At 42.3% G+C, this 27862-nt stretch overlaps 1 protein-coding gene across 4 annotated transcripts in view; it reads right to left on the reverse strand.

Annotated features, from left to right (window-relative positions):
- The window catches only part of PPHLN1 (periphilin 1), an 84153-nt gene that overhangs the window by 19547 nt on the left and 36744 nt on the right, over nucleotides 1-27862 (reverse strand). For 2 of the 4 annotated variants that reach the window (XM_080939027.1, XM_080939025.1), the window contains 5 exons: nucleotides 24607-24818; nucleotides 14094-14150; nucleotides 10965-11044; nucleotides 6939-7058; nucleotides 4155-4295 (listed from right to left, as the gene is read on the reverse strand). In XM_080939027.1, the coding sequence (XP_080795153.1) occupies nucleotides 4155-4295; nucleotides 6939-7058; nucleotides 10965-11044; nucleotides 14094-14150; nucleotides 24607-24818 (610 nt within the window). The remainder of the gene's footprint in view (nucleotides 1-4154; nucleotides 4296-6938; nucleotides 7059-10964; nucleotides 11045-14093; nucleotides 14151-24606; nucleotides 24819-27862) is intronic. The other 2 variants (XM_080939028.1, XM_080939026.1) reach the window with 1 other exon arrangement.

Consider the following 27862-nt stretch of genomic DNA (forward strand, 5'->3'; position numbering starts at 1 on the left):
ACGTCTATGCCAGAATCTTAGTACTTAAAGACAGTAAGCAAGGTCAGGTGCCAGGATACCTGGCATGACACAGTCACAGAGAACCCAAAACGCAGGAACTAAGGAGACCTCATATGGTTCATTTCATTAGTAATTTTAAATATTGACTGAAAGGCCTATATAGATTTTTGTTCAGTATCTTTTTATATATATATAAATTTTATTTATTCAGTATGTAAGCTTAACTATTGATCATGTAAATTTCTTTTAAAATCAAGACTTATAGTGATTATTTCAGGCCTTTCTGCTGTTACAGGAAATTGCCATCTGATAATCTACCCTGTTCCAGAAGTATGTCTTTGATAAAAGCCTTAAGGTAAATTTAATGTTTACATTCTAAGGTGCAAATTAACAGGGATGGCCTGAAGAAGTCAGGGAAGAAGGTATTACACATCATTAGGAAAACATTTTCTTTATCTTGGGCAGAGCATGTGGAGAATGCCTCTGTTTTGAGACTGCCTCTTAATACAGAACAAGTTCATTAAAAGGCAGGGATGTCTTCTTTCTTTGTAGACTATTTGTCTACCTGTGTTTTCATGTGTATGTACACACACACATGCAGAAGCATGCCACGTAGGGGTCAGATACCTACCTGGTTTTTCCATTCATCACATGGAGCCTCTGGGATCAAATGGTTTGATCATCAACCTTGGCTGTGTTTCTATTACTGAGCAATCTTGCTGACCCTAGAGATACTTTCTTATTGTGGCTAATTCCAAATCATAAAGTGTCTGAAATTCTCTTGTTTGTGTATTTATCAGAATTGTATATCACACCAACTCACTTCTTTGTCAACATATCTATATATTTAGGAACACTGACAGCTAAAGTAGAACAAAACACTGCATAGGATCATTACGGCTTCTAAATGCCACAATTCTGTCTGCTGTCACCTTAAATGCAGCTCCATAGACATACAACTGTCAAACTCAATCAACTGAATATTTAAGTCATATATTTTCTTTGTTTACTAATATAAATTGCACTTCAGTTTATATTATAGATATGTAACTTTTCTAACCCATATATTAAGTGGTAAATGTTTACAGCTTTCTACTGTAATATCAGTAAAATGATCTCTAATTATTTTATTCTAAACACAGGATGCAGAATCAGCATCAAAAGGAAATCTGTGAGACCATTCAAATCTTAATGGCTCACTCAGACCAGAGTGAGCCTATGACTTTTCAGGAACTACTCAAGTGGTCGGTCAGCAAGTGCTTCTTAGGAGCTGATGCCTAACAGAATATTTATGCTACATTCAAAAGGTTCTTGCTTTCTTTTATAAAAAAACTAAAATTTGTGATTACTGCGTGTATGTACATGATATATTTGGGCATGTGTGTCTTAACACCTGTGTGGAGGACAAGGACAGCTCTTTGGAGTTGGTTCTCTCTTTCACTTTGACATGGTTTCTAGAACTGAATTCAGGCTGCCAGGCATGTGCTACTTTACCCGGCTGAGGATCTTGCCCGCCTTGTATCTTACAACAAAAGCAACCGAGAATTACATAATATGCACTGTGGCTTTGAAGATGAAGAAGCTGAAGGTTCTGTTTTATTCGTCACTGAATGCTAGGCAGTCCGCAGCGCTCTAACAGCTACTTCCCTGGGCATAGTGTCTGTCACCTTACACTGTCATCTCATCTGCACACACGCAGACAAGCACCATATACCTGGTTAAAATGTCTATGTCTTTGAAGAAAGAAGAGGCTCTGTAAAAGTAACACTAGCTGATAGGACACCACGAATACAGAGGATCTCACACACAGGTAATACTAAGCACCATTTTATCAAGGCATAATGAACCTCAAATTGGGCAAGGGGTTGGTGCAAGCATTCAGCTGAGTATGACTCCCACATGACCCCGAGGATTAGATCTCTTTGAAATTAGTAAGGCCAGGAGAAATTATAAAACTTGTGCTGCAAACTCAGAATCTAGGAAAGGCTATCAAATCGAACCAAAGATTTAACATGAAAGATGGACCAACCTTGGTTAAGGCTAATTAACAAAATTCTGTCCAGAGATGAAAAGGTACAATACATCAAAAGAAGATGTCCCTACACTGTGGCAATCCCACCACAGTCTAACCCATGTGCCTGCCTTTAAACTCCAAGAACTATTGCAGCGTGTTCACTATGAAGTTTTCAAGTAGAATTTTATCTAAACTATAATATTGATCTAAGGGGAGCTAAATAGATGGTTTAGCAGTTAAGAGCACTTACTGCCCTCCACAGGAAGCAGGTTAAATTCCAGCACCCACATGGTGGCTCACAACTGTCTAGAATTCCAGTTCTGGAGATCTGATGCTCTCCTTTAGTCTCTGATGGCAGCACGTATACATACATACACGAAGGCACAAACTTGTACACATAACATAATTACTATTATTTAAATATTTTAAACAATCCATGTACATGAAAAAAATGTAAAGAGAAATTAGCAAAATTCAATGTAGCTACAACCTTGTTTATATAGACCTTCATGACTCCCTATCCATTGACATTTAATCCTTAAATTAGAAAAACATGATTTTGAAAATTATTTGTTTTATCTAAAAATTAGTTTTTAACCATACATTTATTATCATGTGCTAGCTTCCTGAATTTGTGGGAAATTCTGGCCTTATTTCTTGCCCGTGTGAAAGCCAAAGTCTCTAACAAAAGAGTACCCCCAGAGATCTTCTATTTTATACTGACATTCTTACTTTTTCAAGTCAGGGTATCATGATGTACTCCAGACTTAACAAATTATTTCTCTCCAGTCTCCGTTTCTCATAAACAACTTGAACTGCAGGTACCTGTCAACTTGATCAACTATTTTATACTTCTTTCAGTAACCATTTTAATGTAGTCATTCCATTTTCTCTCTTTATCCCCATACTCTCTCCTCTTTCCCCCACTGTCCCTTCACCCCTTCTCTGAGAGTCTCTGGCTGACCTAAAACTCACAGATCCTCCTGCCTCTGTCCCAGCACCGGAATTAAAAATGTGTGCCACTACCCCATAACAGGCTCTCTCCATTTCTTAGGGTCACTAGCCATCCTGCAAGTCTCAGCATCCTTTAGCAGCAGCTGCTTCATGTGTCTGAACAGCAACTATGAACACAGTCTTCCTACTCCCAACACATGTAGGTTTACAGAGAACTAGAAAAGCTGACCTCATGCTAAATGATTTTCAGAGCACCATCAAGGTATGACAACTTTCTCACAAAGAAATTATGAATAACAGTACAAAGAAAGATAAAATATTCAAAAAGACAACACAAAATACTCTGAAGCATTTCAGCTGAGTGTTTCTTCTAGCCATAGTCTTAAGAGAATTTGACTGTAAAAATCTACAACTCAGAGGACTAGACAGGTGGTATAGTGTTTAAGAGACCCTGATTTCAATCCCCAGTACCCACATCACAGCTTGAAATTGTCTGCATCTCCAGTTCCAAGGGACTGACACACTCTTCCACCCTCTGAAGGCACCAGGCACATGTGCAGTGCAGACACTCATATACAAAGGCACGTAACATAAGAATGAACCAGTCTTAAAAGAGTACAACATGGGAAGCGGAGGAAAGAACCCGACTCACTCGTCCATTCCTACAGCATCGTGAACAGCACTGTGAAGGTTTCGCCTCAGCAGGACAGGCAGTAACATAAGGCAACCTGAGCTTCAGTGACCCAGGAACCACTCCAAGGCCACTGTTAGGATTCTGCTTGAGTCTGCTACACACGAATCACTGTTGTACGTGGTGGATACACCACTAAGCAGAACGAGAAACTGCTCTTGTGACGTTTCCATTGAAGAGAGACAAGAAGGAAAACACACCACGTGAATTTTAGCCACGGCTACAATGTAGGACCCATTGGGAAACATGAGAAACCTCAGGACCCAGAGGTGGCAACTAGTACATCCTAGGTCTCCCTGGCTAGCCAGTGTAGACCACTTCATTGGTTCTGAACTAAACAGAATACTGTCTCAAGAGAGAAAGAGACCCCTTTCTACACACATTCAGTGGAATGTTTCGAGTGGAAGAGACAAAGCACTCTCTTTATTCAGTGCAGACACCGTGTGCCCGTGACAGAAGCCAACAGCTGTGCATATTAGAGGACCACACCCTCACCTGCTCGATCTCTTTGGTTTTGGAGGCGATGGCTTTAGAGCGGCTGCTAAGCTGGCTGTCTTCACACACTTCTGTGCCATCTGTGGTGTTTGACTCGGGTTCTTCTGTCTGGTCAATAAATAAGGGTGCCGTGGATTCCTCCTTGGAAGCAGAGAAGTCCAGTTACTTTCTTGAAGGACAAGGACATAGAGCATTTAAAATGGTGTATATGGTCACTAAGGGACTATTTTAAAAGGAAGTGCTGTTTAATCGATTTTAAGAAAAGAAAATGCATCATACTGTCTTGAGAGATAATGAGAGTATACGGGGAAGGCTAGAGGACATGATTGCCACTTTGTTGTGAGTCAAAAATTAAGAATGAAATAAAGAGCTGGTTCTGTGAAAAAAAATTAAAAAGTAACAAATGCTCTGCCAGATTAAATAAGAGAAAGTAAGGAAAACCCAAATGAGTAAAAATAGAAATGAAAAGCAAAACACAATGGACACCTAGGGAATTCAGAAAACCTAAAGCTATGGGTTTTAAAGCCCCATTACATTAGTGGCAGGAGAGATGGCTCAGCAGTTAAGAGCACCAAGTATCCCTGAGGTTCAAGGTTAGTTCCATACACCCACATGGGAGTGGCACTCTGGGTCCAGGCAGATACATTCAGACAAAAACTCAAACACATAAAATCAACAGCTGAAGAGAATCCATTACCAACAATAAAACCAGAGCAGTGATCTATCAAGTCTCAACTAATAGATGCCCACAGCCAGTGTACTCACTCCAAAATTGTATCAGAAAGCCAATACTATTTAAATTATTCTATAATTGGAAATAAGCAAAACAAAAGTCTTCCAAACTATTTTTATGAAGCAGGTATTATTGTGATACTAAACCCAAACACAAACACACACACACACACACACACACACACACACACACACACACACACACAAGGATCTCCCTGATGAGCAGATGGAGAATTCTCAGCTGAACTTAAGATCATAGCAAGAATATCACTCATTATGACTACACTGACTTTATTCAAGGGATGTGCAAATGGTTTAAAGATGTAAATCAATAAACTCTATCCATCAAGTAAGAATACTCAACAGAGAACATATTTGACCATCTCTTTAAATGCATCCCTTCTTGATAAAAATGGCAGCGCCTTTACAGAGGAACCATCTCTCAGAAATGAAGCCTGTGTAAAACAAACCTAGTCAGTCAGCATGGTGTGAAATGAAGAAACTCAAAGTGGTCCATTAAGATCAATAATGAGGCAAGGGTGTTCAGTGCATCTACTACTACTCCATGTAGAGCTTGAAATCTCAGCTAGAGCAGTTACACGCAAAGGAAACTTGTAGACAATTTAATTCTGTACATGAGACCCTAAAGACTCTCTTAGGTTCCATTCTACTGCAGTGATGATCACCAGTACCAGTTCTCTGGGGGAACAAGAAGGGTGTATTTAACTTAAACACCCTGCTCACAGTCCAGCACTGAAGGAATCCAAGGCAGAAACTAAAGCAGAAACCTTTCTCACACCCCAGGACTACCTGCTCTGGGCTTACACTGCAACCCAGTAAGGAGGGCCCTTCCACATCAACTAATCAGTAAGATGTCCTCAGGTCGTATGTCTTTGAGCCTGCTTATCTGTATGAGCACTGTGTCCAAGCAATGCCAAGGAGGCCAGAGGAAGACATCAGCTGGACTTACAGGTAGTTGTGAGTGACTATGTGGGTGCTGAGAACCCAGATTAACAGGATATAAAAGCATCTGAAACCTGAAACTGTCTAGACCAGTGTTTCTAAACGTTCATAATTCTGTGACCCTTTAACAGAATCCCTCGTGTTGTGGTGACCCCCCCAACCATAGAATTGTTTCATTGCTACTTCATAACTGTAATTTTACTGCTCTCATGAATCATAAATAACTCTTTTCAGATAGTCTTAGGCCACCCCGTGAAAGGTCTGTATGATCCCCAAAGGAGTCTCTACTTACAGGTTGAGAATCACTGCGCTAGAGGAAAAAGTAGGGGATAAGTGGCAACAGACAGGCACAGGTAGACACCGTGAACAGGACATGTGAGCACCGAGGGAGCCAACAATGAGAGCATTTCTGTACAGCAGAGGGAGCTGCCAGGCCAGTGAGAAGTTCCCAGAATGGGAAAACCTTGCCAGCTATAACACAGACCAGAGGACTGGTGTCTACAATACACATAGGACTAAAAAAACTTAAAGAAAACTCAACTTTAAAATGGGCTAAGGAACTGAACAGTAAGAAGAGATTCAAACAGCTAGAGAACACTTAAAACCTTTTCAGCATTCTTAGCGATAATGGAAATAAAAATGAAATCTTCTCTTAAGATTTGACCTCACACCAGTCAGAAAGACCATCACCATCAAGAATACAAGTGGCAGCAACTGGTGTACATGTGGAGAACTGGGAACCCCTACGCACTGCTGGTGGGAAAGTAAAGGACTAGCTGCTTCTTAAGCTGACCTGCCGCTTAAACTAGTGTGAGCACTCAGCCGTAGACCAACCATCACTAGGAACCCTCTCTCCAGGGCCTGGGAACATCTAAGGTGAGACAGAAAGAACTTAAGAGCCAGAGGGCAGGAAAAAACCCAGGTACACCAAACTGTTGTACTCTGATGATGGATGACCCTGACAATCATCTGCCTGCACCTCCTAAATTCTGGGATTACAGGTTGTGTACCATGTGGGACTTCCATCTATCCAGTTTAAAATCCAGACAAAACATTCGGGTGTAAAACAAAGGTGAAATAAAACCATACCTCAAACTCAGAAATTTCAGCCAAGTTATTTTCGTCTGCCTTCTCTAGGGTTTCGGTAGCCCACTTGCTTTCAGCCTCAGCAAGTTCCTTCTCAGTTAGCCTGCTGGGTTTGTCTAACACCTGGGAGAAACGGAGACATCTTTGTTAGCCTTCTTAAGGGACACACCATGCACTGAGAGCAAGCATAATCCCTTTTCCCTCCTTCAGAGACAACCAACAGAGAGCCTGGCCCTTTAACACATTTGTATTCTTAGCTCAAAGAAGGCTGAGGCAGGGGAACTGCAAAAGCCAGCCCAGCACAGCCACACTGGGAGACATTGCTTCAAAGTAACAACAGAAACTCAAAACCCAGCCCAGAAGTCCTTTAGGAAACATGGACTGCACACACATCACTCACAGTTTATTTACATAAAACTTCAAGACCCCATCTAAAGGGCCAGTGTAAAAAGCATGACAGATATAAAAATTGTACTCAGGATACACCCAACATTACACTGACTACAAGTCTTTATCTTTAATTTTGTTCAAATAGTTGACGTTTACTTAGGTAAATCTTTTTTTTTACATCTGTATTTTGTAATGTGTACCAGTGATTTTTAGCAGCATGTCTGTGCTGTCCACATGTGAGCTTATTACCACCTCCCCCAGAACACACACACCCCCCAAAAACCAGGCAGGAACAGGGCACTGAATCCCCTGGAGTTAGAATTACTAAGACTGTGATCCACCATATAGATAAAAGGAGTCAAACCTGGGTCCTCTGGAAGAGCAGCCAGTGCTCTTAACTGCTGAGCCATCTCTCTATCCCTAAAGTAAATTTAATACATAAAAAAGGCCCAAATATGTTATCTTTATAATTTATGATAAATTATATAAATCATACTCCTCGCACAAGAGGTTAAAGACTTGAGTTTCACTGTTATGTTTTCTCTGTCAAATACAATCCAGGCAGAGTGTGGGCTTTGGAGGGACCGGCAGATTACAGCACGCAGTGTTGCTCCATCACTGTTTACAGAGGATTTACTCCTTTACAAAGCAGTTGTGAGCATAAAGATAAAGGGCTTAAAAACAAACTATAATGTCTGGTAATTCCTCTTTTCTATGTTCACTGACAAATTTATCATACTAAGACACTTTTGAAAAAAGATGAGTAAGTTCACGGAGGAAATATAAAAGCACAGAGCACCATCTTTCTGGCCCACTCAATTCCAGTAAAGGAAGCAGCAGAGCTCAGATTAGAACTCCTTTCCTTAGGGAAGTCAAGATGCACGAGCCGGATCATTTCCTCAAAGTGCTCACTGCTCCTTATCTCCTTATGCACCACTCAGTGGCTGCTTGCTGACTTCATCCTATTTCCTGGAATAACAATGTTTACCAACTATGAGCCTTCACCCCTAACTTGATCCTGTCTCTTCTCTTAGAGTATGTCTACGATCAATCTTGATTTTCAGCTTGATGCAATCGCCTAAGAAATATGCCTCTGGTGGGCCTTCCTTGCGGGAAAGATTGACTGGGTGGGAAAGGCTTGTCCTCAAAGGGCCTCCCAACAGGTAGCCAGACATGACAGAACATTTCTTGGAAAGGTCCAAGGAAAAGGCGGTGGTGCTATGTCTGCCGTCCTCCCACAGTCTCTGAGCCCAGTTCCTCTGACCTGCACTGAGACCACTGAGGGATCCAGCAGTATGGACTGAGTGGCTCAGATCCTACCCACAGACCACCCACCCTATCATGAAAACCTGTGTGGTCAGTTCTCACTCACCTTCCTTACCGTGTGCACTGCACTGGCTCTATTCAGTACTCCAAAAAGCCCTGTTTAATGTACAATCCCAGTGAAAACAACAGAAACCTCAGCATTACTGGTATACTGCTAGGAATGAAAGATATGTATAGACAAATCAAAGAACATTCTGATAGAACTCCTTCACGGAAGGAACCTGGAAGGCCTCATTACTTCATGTTAGAAAACAGTAACAGAAAGACAGTAACTTGTCTAAACTTATTGCCAAATACCCATAGAAGGGGACACATGAATTGTGCTCACACCTGATTAAGCTCAGTGAAGTACAGACTGATCATGAATAATATTTAGCATGATCATGATATATGTGTTTAGATGTGGACACACAGATACAGACAGACAGACATGACACAACACATGCTTGCGGCACACACACACACACACACACACACACACACACACACACACACACACACACACACACACACACACAGAGTATTCTGAAGTATTTTGCTCCAAATATACTTGACTCAATTACTGAGAGAAACTGCAGGTTTCTGTGAAACTAGGAATGGCTCCAAAAAGCTGTCACTTTAAGAGATCTACATAAGCAAAGTAAGAAAAGCTGTAAGAACCCTCGCCCCCAAAACCTGTGTCTACCTAGGAAAGCTTATTACAGGACAAATGCTTGGCCCAGAGAGGCCTCCGTAGTCATTTTCAGAGATTCCACCGAGGAAAATTGGTCTGTATAATTTGGTTTCTAGCACCCACGTTGTTGGCTCACAATCACCTGTGACTCCAGTTCCAGGGGCTCCAAAGTCAGTAATCTCTGGCACTAGCACACAGACATGCACACACAATTTAAAAATAATCGTTTTTTTTTTTTTTTTAAAGCAAAAACAAAGGAAGACAGCCAATCAGAGTCGGCCCTAAGCTTCTAGGCCTTTGCGCACGGCAAGATACCTTCTCAGTGAGAACGAGTGCCTTGTGTGTGTGATGTTGGGCATCATGGCTGCCATGCACATAATACAAATTGTTAGGTTTATCTTCTGTAGATCTCTATTGTCTGCTCATCCTCCTGCCTCAGCCTTTAAGTACTAGGACTATAGGTATATAATAGATAGGTATAAGGCACCTACACAGGTCAGAAGGTTAAAATAGTATTACGACAATATGTTACTAGAAATATAAACAAAATTTTAAAGAAAACAAAGGCATATTCAAGAAAACCGTGTACACTTAATTTTAAAGAGGGGTTTATGTTTTCATAGCGTTATAGATTAAAAACGAGCTAGCGATTGCTAAGTTCTCATAAACAGTAAAGTGAAATCTAGCACAGTACCTTTACTATCTGCTCAGTCACTGGGTGTACTTGAAAGGCTATCACTCTGAAACGATACTCTGAGCGCAGGAGGCTGAGGCAACCTTATCAGGACCAGCCTGGGCTACTACTTAGTAAGTTCCAATTTCAAAAACACACATAAATACCGATTTTTCAAAGAGCTGGCTTTATAGGGCTGGGGATGCCCTCAGTGGTAGAAAACATCTATCAAATGTTGGCTAGGGCAAGGATCCACCCACTGCCACAAAACAAAACAGAAAACAATCTGACATTCCAGAAGCCTGAGATTTCTGAGGGCTCTCCTGATAAGATTTGTCACAGAAAGATCACTTTTCCCTTTCAGGACGAGAAGCTGCTGCCCCCTGTGGACCAACACCAGATTGACAGGTGATAACTATTTTTGCTAAAAATGTCAAAAACATTAAAAGAAAAAACAAAAACTAGAGAGTATCTAAACAAGTTCTGAGCAAGAGAAGGGTGTGAGGCTGACACAGGTAACTAGAACACGGGATCCACCTTCCCAATACATAAGGTAGATAAGGAGCAGCCAGCACTTGGAGGAAATTATCCAGCTTGTGAATCTAATGCATTCCTATAGAACTGAGACTTAAGTCTACTTATAGAACTTCTCTATGAGTCAGTTCAGAGAGAAAATGCTGAATACTAGATAGAATTGAGCAGTTTTAAATATGTTACACTTCTGCCTATATTCTCGGCTCCCCAAACCAAAGCCAATCCTAAGTACACGTTCCATCTAAATGTCTATTCCCATTTGGCTATAGAGAATGTACAGCAAAAGATCAATGAGAAAAATGGTCATTTATTTTTCAAGTTCTGATAACTTAAAACTCAAGGTTTCAAATGGCTCCATTTAGCAGCAACACGTGTGCCAGGCAACACATCATCTTTACGAGCTTCTTCCACCTAACTTAGAAAAACAACAAACCTTGGATGAAGAAACTGCTGACGAACTTGAGGGTGAAGTATCTCTTGAAGTTTTCAAAGACTGGATGGATCTCTCTTTACCTATGTAATAATGCCAAGAAAGAATACAGGAAAAGAAACAAAGTAAGATGGAGTTTCTACTTCATGTGTTCCTAATTCTATAGCTGAGTTAACAGAAAAAGCTAGATACATATTTAATACTGAAATTTCTTATCACATTATTGTATTAACATTGAAATCTACCTCTGAGTAATATCACAAAACATTAAAGTAATGCCAAAATGAAATAACATCATAGACCACATCAATGTCAGCTGACGACCACAGAAATGCTAAGAAAGGAAGAAGACATTTGAATTAGTGTGTCTCCTCCTAGCCACAGCTCTAGAGACCTGGGCCTCTAACAACCTGGAGCAGTATTAACACCTCTCCCCAAGGCTATGCAGGAAGACAGGAAGCCTCTCTACACAGCTTTCAGCCGGGAACCATTCGGTTCTTCCCATCCCAGTTTTGGGCAGTGTGCAAGCCATGAGGTTTCCTGTTGCTGATAATCTTTAACATATCATCATATCAATACACGGAATGTTATTACAGTTAGTGTGTAGATATCACAGGGCATTCAGTTAAGGGGCAGCCCAAAGAACTGCTAATTTAGCAGATACCTAAATATTCACACCATTTAAAAGCATTTAGAAACCCATCAATACAGAACACTGGCCCAGAGCCTGGCATGAATGATGTTAAAAAATGTCTTTGCTTATGAGATAAGGACACCCTCGTTAGTTATTTCAGATACTCACATGACATTTCATGGAACCAGTTTTAATAGAAACATAAGCCAGAAAATATATTAACAGTATTACTTTAGTAGGTTCAACAACCAAAAACTTAATTTAGTTTTTAGTTAGCCAATTTAGTTAAGCTACTTTAACGTTTAACTTCCATTCAATCCTGTAATCTTAAATTCTGAAAACCTAAAATATTATTAACAGAGTTGTTTTAGAAAGTGGCTACACAGAAGCTGCTCAAGCCTGGAAAGGGGAAGAGAGCCAGGAGAGCAGGCAGAGCAGAAGCACACAACCCAGCCGCCTGCAGAGCGCAGCAAAGCCAGCTTCAAATGGTGTCCCTCAGACCTCCTTGCTACAGCTAAGCAAGCTCTAGAGACCTGGGGTGATGTTAAAACAATAGTTCTCCCCAAGGTCCTGAAGACAGGAAGCCACTCTACAGAGGTCTTGTTCTTCTCACCCTGGCCATGGGCAGTATGTAAAGATATTCTGATTGTGTTCGGTCAGAGAGCAGCACTGACTTATATCAACTGCAGGCCCCAAAGGAGCTGAGTGTCTTCTGTGGGGGACGGCCCCACCCGCCAGCCTCATCAGAACCATCCGGCTTTGCTAATGTTGAGTCCAAGTGAGAACCCCCTGCTCTAGTATTCCAATTCTTGTTTTAACAGGTTTCTAAATCTAGATTCTTGTGGTACCATAATCCTGGTACCATAAGTTTCAGGCCAGCCAAGGCTGAATGGTGAGACCTAAAAATAAATTACCAAAAAAAGAAGAAGAAGAAAATAAAAGGATGATACAACTATGAAATCCTACAATAAACAGTCAGGAGCATAATTCAGTCAGTCATTCCCTAATATATTCCCAACTCATGTGGCAAATTATATACTACATTGTATAGTCGACCCTACTGCCAAAAGGCACTGCAAACAGTGGCTCTCAACATGTATGCCACCACCCCTTTGGGGTCACAGATCAGATATTTGCATTGCAATTTATAATAGTAGCCACATGACAGTCATGAAGTAGCAAAAACCTAATTTCATGGTTGGGCTCATCACAACAGGAGGAAATTTATCAAAGGTTGAAAACCCTGCCCTATTGGTAGTTTTAGTCTACTTGGCTTTTAGGAATATGAGTTGGCACTGGAAGTCAGGCAGAAACAAACTTACTTCCTACACTTAGGTTACAGTGTTGTCTCTGCCCTATTCTGTAACAGTCCTTTGAAAGAGGATGAAGTGCTGGACCAATGAGCACAGACCAGGCTAAATAAAGGTGTAATTGTTAGGTAGTTAGTTGTATATGAGTAGGCTTGAAGGCCAATCATTGAGAAATGACCTCTCTCCCTCAAATACACACTGTAAAACTAAGAATTAAAACTGGAAAACTGATTATGGGTCAAAGAAAGGTATGAGCTCTGTAACTGGCCCTAATGAAAACTGGCATTCTGACTATCCAGAAGGTCTGGATGGAAAAAAAAAAAAAAAAAATCACTGGAGCTACAGGAGATAGGCATGTCCTTGGTTTACTTCTTTAAGAGTTAATCCAATGAGCCCGTCAATCACTTGTGCAGGAAAACACCCCTGAGCAAACTATCCATCCTGGAGACCTTAGGAAGACTGGAAAGCCTGTTTACAGGTGAATGGCAGTGGTCACTTTGTAATCAACGCACTGTCATCTTATATTACACACTGTCTTCTGCATTTTCAAGGTCACAAGGATGAGGAGTCCAGGCAAGACCAGAGCAAAATCATGGTGCCAGTTACAGGTTCAATTTTAGCAATGCATCAGCTAGAACATAGGAAAAACAAAAACCAAGCAACAACACACACAGAAAGGTGGCAAACAGCTGTCAATCTGAGACTTTGCCTTACAAACAAGACATCACTACTGTAGCTAAGCCAGGTTTGATCAAGTGTAGCCCAAGAACGTTTCCTAATTTCAGATGCTTCATGGCTAACAGAAGCAGACAGCAACTGATCTCGGTATGCAAAAGCAAGGGTTGCTCAGGGCGAATCTCACACACACTCATTCGTGCCTGTTACACAAATGAGTGGACAAGCAGGAAGCAAGAGCGAGACACAAACACAGACGGCAACAAAACCACAGCGTGAGTAGGGATGATCTCTAGCTCCCACGGCCACTGGTCTGCAGGCTCTATGCTCCCCTGGCAGCTATTCCTGAGCAGGAATGGCTGGCCCAGACCACCAACTACCTGGCTGTACTGCTATCCAACCTTGCTGACAGTAGACTTGAGAGCAATAAAATACTTTCCCCATTTCCATAACTTCTCAAGTCAAACCTCCCACCCTTCAAAATTCCAGATGAGAACCTACTTCCAAACTCACCTCCTCCTCGAATTGCTTCATTCTGTCGTTTGTAGGAAGCACCGACACGCGAGGTCTCTAGGGAAAGGTGGCAGGGAGGGATTAACACCAGCAGCTCTGTGCCCAGAGGAGCAAGGGAAGACCCCAGAAGTATGAGCAAGGAAAAGGGGGCCTCTGAGCACTTGCTGGTGATACTCACTCAACTCCTCCTAGCCCACTTCAAGCTGAGCTGCCTAAGCAGCCTTAACTGAAGAAAATCAAGGTAGAACAGGAAAGAACAGAACGTTCTGATACTGCACTGGCTCCTCAGAGAACAGACAGACACAGGTCCTAAAAACCAGCTTTTTAACAAAGAAATGTATATGTATCTAGATTGATAAAGAGCAGATATAAAGAGACTTTGTATAAGCCCCCTTAACCTGCCTTAAAAAAGTTTCTTGTAACTATTTTCTCACAAGAAAGAGACCAGAGATCAACAGCCTAGCCAGACACTCAAAGGGTGGACAGCTACTCAGAGCCTGCCTGAGGCTGTCTGTGTATTAAGGAAAGCTTTTCCCCATGGCTCCAGCTATTTTAACACCCACAACTTAACATCCCCCACCAGACACCAGCAACCTGCGTTCAAAAAGTCTATAAATTTCAATTATCTGACCTGTGATGTGATTTCCCATGTGTACAAACACAATATATTGTATGTCCTTTCCCCTGCTAACATGTCTCCTGTCAATTTGCTTCACAATTATAACCTATCAGAGGACATAAAAACATTAAATGGGTATCAACACTTGTTCACACAGTGACCATAAGGTTCACATTGAAAGATGTGCTGCAGGATCACATCAGGTGGGGAGGGACGCAATCAGTTGACTGGAAGCTAAGTCACAAATAGAAATATAACAGCAAAGTCTTCTGACTTGTTATTAACAGATATACCAATACTCTAATAGTATGATATCTAAAACTTACTGACTTTTCTCTACAATGTCTCTCATATGTGGATTCTCCCGAAACAAATTTATGGCTACCATTCTGGGTGAATCCTTTATTATGCTATATTAAGAATCTCAAAACAGAGGCTGGAGAGATGGCTCAGAGGTTAAGAGCACTGACTGCTCTTCTAGAGGTCCAGCAACCACATGGTGGCTCACAACCATCTGCAATAAGATCTGGTGGTGCCCTCTTCAGGCCTGCAGCCAAACATGCAGGTAGAAAACTGTATACATAATAAATAAATTGTTTAAAAAAAATTCTCAAAACATTGTTAGCTTCCTGCAGGGACAAAAAACCAAAAATAAAGGGCCCAAAAGGCAGAATCCTTCACTCTCTAACAATCAGACCCTTGCTGCTTGGTGCCAGACCCAGTAAACTGTTATGAGATTTCCTAAAAACTCATGAGTCCACCCTAAATGGCCCTGATCAAAAAGAAAAGGTATTATAGAGACCTTTCCATAATAACAGGATCTTGTACTTGCCAACTTCTCTACTCATGTAAGACCCTGAGCTGTCCCAGAAGGCCAGGTAGCCTTTTCCTGACCACTACGGAGGGACCCTATTGTTTCTAGGTATGGTTCTTCCTTATTCTCCCTCTAGCGCAGCCACTGTGATCCTAGCTGCTAGCAGCTCTGGCCTAATACAATGCCCTTTTGCTTGGACACTTTGCGCCTCAGCAGAATCCTTTGGTAGCCTAGCCAAGGAACACATCCTGTGCCTCTCATGACATCTCTTGATTGGGTCTTAGTGGTGGCAGGAGAAAGTGGCTCTTGAGCAACTGAGCAACTTTAGCTGGAGCATCTCTCCAGTAAGACCCCAAGGCTTCTGGACTGCACCTACCCACAATCCTCATCTAATTAAGGTGTAAACTAGCAAAATCCTTTCAGTCCCCTGTGGCAAGCCCTACTTTTCATTTGCAACAGACAAATTCTGTAAAAACTATACTTTGAAGGCAAAATCAACAACAAAAAGGTCAGCCTGCTAAGGTCTCCAAGGATAAGGAGCTACTTTTTTCCTTCTGGGACTTTGCTCACTCTCAATCTGTGGTAGAAGGGCCAGGGACAATGTGTCTGTCCAGGTTGAACCCACACATATGATGGTGACACCCCCCTTTTCTCTAATCACTTTTTCCTAGCTCATCACTAGCTGTCTAGAGTAGAAGGGGAGAGCTGTATGATTGGCAGGTTCATGCCTACCGTTTTCTTTTTGGACAGACTTTGCAATTCAAGAAACAAAGGTAATCATGTCTACTCTGTGCTCAGGATAATGAGCCTCTTTCTACTCATAAGTTTGTAAAAAAGTTAGTTCATTTCAATGTTGGCCCAACTAACATGGCTTCTCCTGCACGGGTTGGTACAGTTTAGTATGTTCTAAGGATGCATTTGAAAATGGTGGCTCTCCAACTGAAAAATGCTTTACGTGTGACCTGGGAGACCTCAAAGCCTCTGGGCTACACTGACAGGCTCCATCCTGACCTTAGAGAACTTGGCAGCACTAACCACATGCTACTAGTTTTGCAGACAGGAAAGATACAAGATAAGGAGGTTCAGAAAGTCTTGCACCTCACGTCCAAAAACCCACTGAAGTTAGATAATGTGTGGCAGAATCGATTCCCTGGAAAGAGACCATGAAAGTTGTAAAATGCAACGCTAAGTTGAAGCAGGGACCCTTAGGATGTTGGAGATACTGAGACTGTTGGGGGACCACTGAGGAAAGCTGCAGACATAGAAATTAGGTATGCTGGAGGCAGTAGGATTGTGGAGTAGAGCTATGGAAGCCCCTCGGAGCTGAGACACTTCCATCACAAGCCCAGATGACACAAGGAGCTACAGGGAGATCGCTCTCACCCTTCAGTCCGATCACCACATGCTCTGACTGGATTTTCCCCTTCTGAAATGGAAATGTTCACTCTGTCACACTATCTGTGGGAAATGTGTAACTTGGTTTTTATAAGAGCTCACTTCACAGGGATTGCCTTGAGTCTCTGATGAGGCTAATCTCTATTGTCAACTTGATGGGATCTACAATCACTTACTAGTCCAAACCAGGCTGACTGAGAGGGAGGACTTGCCCACTGTAGATGGTACATTACCTGTGTTCCAGTCCCTGACCCACTACAGAGAAAGCAAACCGAGTACAATCTTTCACTGCTCTTCGCTCCCTGACTGTAAATGTGATTGAATGGCTGCCTCAAGCTCTTGCCCTACAGTGACGGATTGCACCCTGTGGTACTACGAGCCAAAAGAAATACTTTGTCATTCTTTTGTCATCCCCAACCCCCACAAAAAAGAAAAATGAAGAAAAAGCAGTGTAAAGGCTGGGGAGATGGTTCAGCCTAGAAAGTGCTTGCCTTGCAGTTATGAGGCATCAGAATTGTGAGGCACAGGACCCCCACATTTTAGAAGCCAGAGTGCTTCCATGCACTTATAGCCCAGTGCTGGAAGGCAGACACAAACCCACAGCCACCAGCCTGAAAGGGTGTTAAAAGGGGGTGGGGGGAGAACACACCTAACCTCCCTCTCTCTTCTCCCCCCCCCCCACAAACAGGTTTCAAAATACTTGTTTAAAGAATAAAGATCTTGTATTTTGTCAGGCTAACCTGGGATTTCTATGGAGTTTGTCAGGGTTTTAGCTAATTAAAAATTAAGTCTCAAAAGGATATCTACTTATAACCTTGTTTTTTTCGAGTTTTAAGACATGCTTAAACTACCACTCATGCTTCAAGATGATCACCAATGACAATTAAGGAGTTAAAAGAACAGCCGGTATTTCATCTCCAGGTTGGCTAGATCTCAGGGGACCAAGGAATAAATACCTCTACAGCTCTAGTAAGTTGCAGGCCCTCTCACCCAGAACAAAGAAATCCCAGAGGTGTGTCTGTCTAATAAGTATATATTCTGCTTAGGGACTCACAGTGTGTCCACATAGCAAGGCTGTAATCCTGGTAATGAGAAACTAAAGCAGCCAAGGGTTCCTCCAAAGTATCTCCAAAGAAGCCTTAGCAGATCATAACAAAAAAGACTAACCAAAAATAAAAACATTTCGAAATAGAATTCATCCTGACCTGGTTCAGCTGACAACGAATGCCCAAGAAAGACAGTTGGCAACCAGCTTCAGCTTACTTAGACCTTACCGGGTTCTTAAACCTTGTTACTCAATGGCTTTTACTGATCTCAGGAAGCAAAATCAACAAGCATCAGATTTGTCCTTAAGTCCCATAGCTTACCATAAATTTTACACTCTGCCAGATCCTTAATCCTCCCACTTGGAGGCGACTGACCTCACCAGATTTACCAGATTCACTCTTTCCAAACCAGAGGCCACCTGGTTCACAGATTAAAGTGCTTTTGATAAACAGACACAAACTTTCAGTTTGGCAGTAAATCACTCATGGGTCATATAATCTGGGCCCATTTGGGTTAATTCCAAAACAGCCGAAAAGCTAAAGTAATTGCCCATACTAAAAAAAAAAATCCTAAATTGTACTTTTAAAAGGTAAGACTAGTGATACCTTATTGACTTAGTTTAGTGCAGTTCCTACCAATTAGACGGTAACCTTATGGCAACAGATGTCTCTCCCTTGCCATAAACCATTAGATTCCATTCCTAAAGCTAGCCACCAAGGTCTAGTTCCTTATTTGGCCACTTTCTCCTCCTGAAGTTAATATAAACAGTCCAGATATCAAAGTATGGAAGTCCAGCAATCAAAAGCCCCCTTTGGACTACCCCAATTAAGCACCTCATCCTAGCACAGGGTTCCTCTTTTACTTTTATCATTTGCCTATGGGCCATGTGTGTCCCCCCTCTATGCAGGGAGCAGTTCTTTGTTCCTCCAGAGCAAGTGCCCCTTCCCCACCCACCCCAGTCCCTGTCCTCTGTCTTTGTGCTAAGAACTTGGTCTCAGTGTGTCCTGTGCCAACTCCAGTCCTTGTCACATCTGTTCAGATCTTGTGTTCAAATACAACATGCTGATAGCATGAAGTCACTTGCAATGGAAGGATTCACTCAACCAGTATCAGCAAACATGACAAATCACTTTGTAAAAAAAAAAAGGCAGGGTTGTACCATGTAATTCTGGCTGGTCTTGAACTCCCAAAGATCTGCAAGGTCTGCCTCCAGAGGGCTAGGATTAAAGGCATGTGCCACTATGGGTAGCTAAATCTAAATTAAAAAAATTTTATGTCCTGAACAATTACTTTACTGATGCATGTAATATCCGACAATTCTAAGTTCAAATTTTGGAGACACACCAGTAACTGACATAGTTAATTACAATTCTCATCCATGTTGCCTTAAATCCACTTAGATTACTAAAATCTAAGAAAAATAAAACCAATCAGAGCTGCAGAAATCTTGATTAATATTTCATAGCATGAAGAATGCCACCGAGCATACGTGCTTCACCCCAGTTTTCAACAACCCTCTCACATTAAGACGAAAGGTCTCAGGCTGGAGAGTTGGCTCAGTGGTTAAGTACTGGCTGCTCACAATCTTCTGTAACTCTAGTCCCAGCTGTGTCTTCAGGCCTGAGAGTACCTCAGGTATGTAGTGAATATACATACACACAGGCAAATATCCATACACTTGAATAAATCATGTCTCTTAAAAACCAAAGGGCTTCCTCTTCCTCCTTCGATACATTTTAACGACCCAAACAAGCTCTTAGCGTTCTGACATTTGATTTTTTTTAAATAAGTGCTGTTTGGCTTTTACCACTGTGAGAAAATATACCCAAGAGAAACAAAATTTAAGAAAGAAAGGCTTACTTTGGTTCAAATTTATGAGTTCTCACTCTGCAATAGCTACTGCAATATACAGTCCTATGACCGTCACGGCAGATACAGGTGACAGGAGAGGCCTAGACTTATCTCAGCAGGGCCCTACACCCAAGACATACTGACAGCAATCTGTGAACTTGGGTTAAAAAAAAAAAAAAGGACCATGAAGTTGGGAGGAGTAAGAAGGGAAGGGGGAAGGATATCAGAGGACAAAGAGTTTGGTATGGATTTATCAAAACACGGTATACACGCATACAATTTTCTAGTAGTAAATAAAACTACTCAAAAACATTCTTACCAATAAAAAATGAGGAAGAAAAATGAATTTTAATATTAGCTGATTTACAACTGTTTAACTTACATATTCCAGTGTCATGAGGGCAGAGACATATGCACTCAGGAGAAGCCTTTCTTCGAGTGTTCATCTTTTCTAGAGCTGAGGGTTAATTTTAATCATCTACTTGACAGAATCTACAAATTACCTGATAACAGAGCGTCTCAATGAGAGATCCTCTAGATCAGATGTCCTGTGTTGACTGTGGGATAAGCCATAGCTGACTAGACATATTTATTGATGTGGAAAGTCCCGATCACTAAGGTTTGTACAATTCCTTGGCAGGACCCTGCCCTGTGCAACAGTGGAGGAAGGGAGCTGTGCCTGAGGCTCACAGCTTGATGGCTACCTCCTGATGTGGACATAACCTGACAGGCCATTTCCAGTCCCTGGCACCTTGACTTCCTGGGGAGATGGACTAAAACCCCCACAGCTCTGAGCTGAAAGAAGCCCCTTCCCCTAAGCTGTTCATGATCAGGGTATTCTCATATGACATGCTACATGAAACACAGAAAGCTATCAGGAACAGTGAACCATGCTAATCACAACAACCGGCAGCCCAAACTGTAAAGTACGGTTTCTGAGTATGAAGCTCAGTGAGTAAGGTGTATTATTAAATTCATTACTATCTTAAAGGCATATTCAACTTGGTGCCACTGTAAGCCAGCAAGCATTTCCATTGGCTCCATATACTAGCTATAAAGTGGTTGGCACTGAATTCAAACAAAGTTATAGATATAACTCAAATGCTTCAAAGAAATATTAAGTCCTGCAAGAGTTTGTCTTTGGTGACTCCTCGCATTTAATATACTACTTCAAACAATACTTTCTTCTTGAGATAGGATTTCCTACTAAAAGAAAAAATAAATGTAACCAGAGACATATACTTTAACAACTGCTGTTCTTCAAATCACACAACACAAAGGACAGTGTAGAAAACCCAAACTGAACCTGATGGTTCTGGTCTCACTTTTCATGCTAAACAAATTATAAACGACTAAGTATAAAAAAGTACCCTACATCCTTAGCGTAAGTATGGACAACTAAAAGTACTACAACCAATGCGCTCACAGCTGTCTTCAGACCAGACCATGGAGGGCTGGAGACAAAACTTCCAAGGACTGAAGTCAATGTGAAGACTTCATTGGCATAGTGGGGCGCATCTACAATCCCAGAACTCAGAAAGCACAGCTAGCAAGAGCCAGTTCAGCAAATTTGAAGCCAACTTGGGCAGCATGAGACCCCTCCAAAAGAAAACAAAACAGGAGCAAAATCGTTCGGTGTCAATCCTGACAGCCTGAGTTCAATTACACAGGCTCACACTGATTTCCCCACAGAGTACATACATACATACACAGTGAGATCCACACACAAAGGCAAATGAAGGACACACTAAGAAAGAACGGATGTCTGGGGAAAGATGGCTCCAGCAGTGCAGTGCTTACCCATAAGCACGAGGACCTGACTATGACCGCCAGCACCCCGGTGACCTCTGTACATATGCCCCCAACCACACAGAAAAATTAACTAAATAGATATACTTTTACATCTGAACAGAAAAATCAGACATGGGGACACATGACTGAAATGTTGATGTTGAGGAGGCAGAGACAAGCAGAGCCCCAGTCTCTGACCACTGCTCTACTCTTAAGTAGTAAGCTCCAGCCAACAAGAGACCCCCATCTTAGCCCAGTAATGAAGCTAGTAATTTCAAAGTTCTTGCTCCGTCCCTAGCTGGGGTAGGGTTGAAGAATTAAAAGAATAAGGGCATGAGAAATAAAACTGTTATCCTTACCTAATATTTATAGTTACAGAAATATTTAAAATCATATCAGGATTTCAGTTATGAGTACATATTCAGTACATTTTAACACACTGATCATTCAGTTCATGCCCCTGCTAATGGAGGGGCTCTCAACACATACTTTCAGATCCAGGCAAACCTGTTACTTAGCTTCATAATCATTACTTTTCTTTCTTTGTTGCTGAAAACAGGGCTTTTGCATTGGTTGTTTTTCACACACCGGTGTTCTGAGAACTCTGGAACTGAAAGGCATATGAAAGCCTGTACAGCCTGCCTTAAAGAGTCAAAGGAACTTGTATGTCTTCTCCTTACTGTTCTAGTGTCCTGGGGATCCAAACCAGTGTCACACTGTGACCCATGCTTCTGACCAAGGCTGGGACAGTATCCTGGAGATCCTGAGCGAAGTGCAGACAGAAGAAAACATGGTGCCCCAGAAAACTCTGCTCTAAGCCAACTCCAGCCTGCACTCGGAAGGCTGAGGCAGGAGCACTACTGGGAGCTCAAAGCCATCCTAGGATAAACAATGGGTGCCGGGACAGCCTGGGGTAGTACCTAAACTCTGTCTCACAGTAAAACAAAGTAATTTCTGTTTCAGAAGATAAACAGGAAGCTGGGCTCAATGCCCTGCTATAGTCTCCTTAACAACTTCACTAGGCGCTAGCAGCAAGAACCTCACTTCCGCTGCTGTTTTATGCTTTATAAAACTTCATTATCAGCTGTCAGATAGACTGTAAAGACAATTACATTTAAACTGCACACTTGTGCCCAGGGTGAGGAGGTTGAGAGATGTGTGGCTTCTTTAATCTCTATTCACACTAGCTCTGAGTAGAGTTAGAGGTTGTCTATTGTCTTGAAAGCTTTTTTTAGGCAGGGAGGCTAGTACCTGAGTTGGGGGTCAGAAGGAAAAGACAAGTGAATGAACGCACCCCGCAATCACATGTCCATTACTGTTCATTTCAGTTAGCATTCTAAGACCTGCCCTATAGTTAGTTACCTAGCAATAGCCAGGTGTGCCTGACAGTAAAAAGGGGCTGCTCGTCCCCCGCCCGCCACCTTCTCTTGCTCCTTTCTTTTTCTTGCTCCCACTCTCCCCCCATTCCCTTTCCCCTCTCTCTCCATGTGCTCATGGCCGACCTCTACTTCCCTCTCCTCTCCTCTCTCTTCTCCTCTGCCCTCACTCTCTGCCTTACTCTGCCTCTACTACCCTCTTGACTCCCCTTCCCCATGCCCTGAATAAACTCTATTCTATACTATACCATCATAGTGTGACTGGTCCCTCAGGGAGAAAGGATGCCTCAGCTTGGACTCAGAGAGGCACCCTCTTCCCCCACCGCACCTCCATAGTGCCCCCCCACTTTTATCTTTTATAAACACATCAGTTTCAATTCATCAAAAGACATAAGTCTTAGGGTTTCCATTGCTGTAAGGAGACACCATGACCAAGGCAACTCTTAAAAAGACAACATTTAACAGGTTCTGAAGTTCAGCCCATTGTCACCATGGGAGAAAGCATGGCAGTGTCCAGGCAAACATGGCTCTGGAGGAGCTGAGAGTTCTGTATCAATGTTCCAAAGGCAAACAGGAGAAAACTGGCTCCCACATACCTAGAAGGAGGGTCTCAAAGCTCACCTCCACAGTGACACATTTCTTCCAACAAGCCTGTGCCCACTCCAACAAGTGTCACTCCCTGGGCCAAGGATATTCAAAACAACTTTTTAAAATCTTTTCCTCCTGGGGCTAGAGAGATGGCTCAGTGGTTAGTGTTGCTCTTCTAGAGGACTCCAGTTCAATTCCCACCAACCCACAGTGGCTCACAGCATTTATAACTCTAATTATAAGGGACCCAGGCCCCCTTCTGGCCTTCTAGGGTACCAGGCAGTCACAGACAAGCAAGCAGTACATTTGGTGAAGACATGGGAGCAGACAACGCAACCACACACATTAAATAAAACAACAACCTTGTTTTTTGTGTATGTGTGCATTCACGTGTATGAATGTAGACACAGATGTGTCACAGCACACACATGGGGTTCAGAGGACAGCCTTTAGTGATGCTCATCACTGAATGCAACAGGCTAGCTGACCTAAAGCTTCCCATTTGTCTAGGAGTGCAGGAGCAGAGCCCCTGTGCCTCTCTTTCCTACAGGCTCTAAGATCACAATTTGGGGAAAGTGCTTTTATTCATGGAGCCTCCCTCTTAGTCCTTCAGAGCTATTCTTACTTCACACATCTGTATGCAAACAGATGTGCACTGTGAAGCTGTACTACTTCGAAAGTAACAGACCACTTCTGCAGATATTGTCTGAACACAAGAATCCAGCAACTAGAAGACCCTATGTGGAAGGAGGGTGCAAAGACCATTCACTTAGTATTCTTATTTGGACTGCCACAAAGGATGGGGCAAACTAATTTAGACTTGATGACTTGATCTCTATTTTACACACTGATGGGTACCACGGAGTGTCACGCAGATGCTTTCCCACAAAGAACTGAGGAATGCTATGTGCACCACTCACTATTCTGTCAGGTTTCCGCGTGTCTGAACTTGTCAGGGCACTCTCCTCGTGGAGGTGCAACACAAAGTCCTAGAAACACTTGTGCAAGAAGAAACAAGAGAAGGAGACATACTTCTGTGCTGAGACTGATGGAAGGAGTGTGTCCTGCTCCGTTCTGGTGAGTAGCTTCTGCTGCTGACACTGGAGCCGGATCTGCTGTGTGGGGAGTCCTTCCGGCCTACGGGTGATTCTCTGAAGAAAGGAGCGTCCCTTTTATGGGGAGAGCGATCTCTTGAGTAATGCGAAGAGTAGAAACTTTTTCTTCTAAAGCCATCTCTCATGTCCCTTTGAGGGAAAAAAAAGTTTAGTTAACTGTATTCTCTATCCAGAAATATACACAAATGGCAAGAGACCAGACCACCTAGTTAACTCGAAACTTTCACCAAACCATGATTTAGAACGTACAACTCTTCACAGCCTGGGATACAGCCAGGAGATTAAGTACAAAGCCGTTTTATTCCAAAATGTGAAAAACAAACACGGTCTTTTCCAGGAAAAACAGCTCATAGCAAGTTATTCTCTTCTAAATATGTAATGGGCAACCCTCATCCAAAAGCTGCAAAGTCTGAAACCTATATCCAATAGTGTGGTGCTCACAAGGTTTCCTACTCTGCCACATATAAGAGTTCACACCAGAGATGTTCACACCATAAAGCTTGTATAAAATGCTTCAAAACAACTCCTCACCTCAGGTACCTCAGAAGAGATACCTCACGGGTACATACTTTTATCTCCAAAGTTAGGAGCTAATCAGCTTGATTTCATGGCCTTCGGGGAGGCTGAACACTGATGGAGAATAGTCAAAGATGCCTTAAAATCCTGTAATACTCGAGACACCAAAGCGAAACTAAAGAAATCCATCCATGGGCTGGAGAGATGGCTCTGTGGTTAGAGCACTGACTGCTCTTCCAGAGGTCCTGAGTTCAAATCCCAGCAACCACATGGTGGCTCACAACCATCTGTGATGGGATCTGATGCCAATCCTGTCTCCAGATACTACATCCTGGTTCCCTCAGTGCCAAGACTGGGATGCATCCCACCATCTTTATAAGTCACTGTGGGTTTTTTGTAAATTCAAACTTATTAAGCAGTATCCATTCAAAGTGATAAGTAAGCCTAAAATAAAAAAATCTTAGATGGAAATTCAATCAGGGCCGAGGACGCAGCTTAGTGTGTAGGATCACTTTGCACGCATACATCACATGACGCTGTAGGTCTGAGGCCAGCACGGGAAAACAGAAACACGAGAGGTAGGAAGGAAGAGAAGAAAACCTTCATACAGGAGAAGCAGCCATGTAAATCAAACTTACTAAAAAAAATAAAGAAAATTAAAATGAACATCTATAAAAAGGCTCAAAGAAGTTTTAATTAAGCAGACTTTCCCTATTAAAATTACCATTTTCTTTTCTGTTTTTAATTAACGTTTTTTTTTTAATATTATGTATACAGTGTTCTGCCTGCATGTGGGCCTACAGACCAGAAGAGGGCACCAGATCTCACTACAGATGTTCATGAGCTATCATGTGATTGCTGAGAATTGACCTCAAGACCTCTGGAGAGGTAGCTAGTGTCCCGAACTGCTAAGCCATCTGTCCAGCTCTTGTCTGCTTATTTCGTTGGTATGGTTTGATGACAGGGTCTTAATCTTAGCCTAGGCTACAATGCATTTAAGTCTGTCCTCAAACTCACAGCAGACTTCAGATTTCAACCTCCTAAGAGCTGGTGTTACAGGTGTGCACACCATACCTGCCCAGGCACTGAACCCTATACAGACAAGTACCGACATAAGAAAAAGGACATCAGGGGCTGGAGAGATGGCTCAGTGGTTAAGAGCACTGACCGCTCTTCCAGAGGTCCTGAGTTCAATTCCCAGCAACCACATGGTGGCTCACAACCATCTGTAATGGGATCTGATGCCTTCTTCTGGTGTGTCCGAGGACAGCTACAGTGTACTTATATAATGAATAAATAAATCTTCTTTTTTTTAAAAAAAAAAAAGAACATCAGTTTTTATTTTCATCTTTGTTTTTTACTTTTCCTTCTTTTCCTTGTGCTGGAGACCACACCCAAAGCTTTTTCTGAAAATAACTTAAAATTATCAGTCCCCATTACACAAGTAACCGGTTGTCTTAGTTCAAAGACTAGCTGATCAATCCTCTAGATATACTGCTCAACAGAAACAATTATGTTACCCTAGGGAAAAGTAAAAATCATCTAAAATCCACCTAAAGTAGCTCATAGAAAGCATCAATACAGAAAGTATCCAAGAATCCTACTGCCATTAAGTCGGGTTACTCCAACACCACTAATGAGTCAGCGGCTATCTACATACTCGTAGGTCATAAGAATGTCTGACAGAGGCAATGAAGAAGTGAATGTCACAACAGGAGCTAAGGGTCTCCGCTGGCTCTGAGCCTGCCACTAAACCAATACACACAACATGCGATGCAGTCGAGAAGCACTGTCGGACAAAGGGGAACTTACATATCCCACGGATGATAGCCATACGACAGAGGATACTGATTCTCAGTACTCTGGCGTGATATATCAATGAAACGAGGACCGCCAATCTGGGAAACAGCAGCGGTCCACACCTGTGTGCAAGCATGTTATGTGGGAAGTACCCATGCACTATCTAGGCAAGACAGCAAAGACAGCCATCTTAGGGTTAGAAGAGGTTCTTGGCTCTGTCTTTATGACTGGACTTAGGGCTGTGAGAATGAACATAAAGGATAAATAAACAGACAGCTCTGCTGACAGGGCTGGAAACTACAGTGCAGAAGAGACAGGCTGCTGAAGTGAGAATAGGCAGAAAAGTAAAGCTGATTCCAAGGAGAACAAAGACTGTCTACTGAGACTAAAGGATCTTTATTGACTGCTTACGGAAAGGGAGGCAGCAGGATCAACGTCAGATCAAAACCAGAGGCGCCACCTACCTCTTCCTTTGAAAAGATGAACTAAGTTAGTTTCCTAATCGCAACACCAGAGGGCAGTCAAAGCACAGCTTAAAATGTGATGAAATCACTTCCCAGCCACTTCATAACTGCCTCCCGGCTGCCTATGTCACAAGCAACCCCCTAAGAACTAAGGCCAATGCTCTGTCAACTGTGGGGCATGGTGTCCTGATGGGCACTGTGGCTCTAGGAAGCTGAGCGTTTCCTAAGGATCTGTGATGGGAATAGCAGTAACTGTCAGAGGGAGAAGCTTCTATAATTTAATAGTTATTAAATTAGATGTATAGTAAGGAATTTTTTAGGTGGGGAGGGCCAGGAGCACACATTGGGCTTATATATCACAATCTCAGTCTATCATTGAGAAATCAAGGCAGG

The sequence above is a fragment of the Micromys minutus genome, assembly GCF_963924665.1.
Source record: "Micromys minutus genome assembly, chromosome: 27".
Lineage (NCBI taxonomy): Eukaryota > Metazoa > Chordata > Mammalia > Rodentia > Muridae > Micromys > Micromys minutus.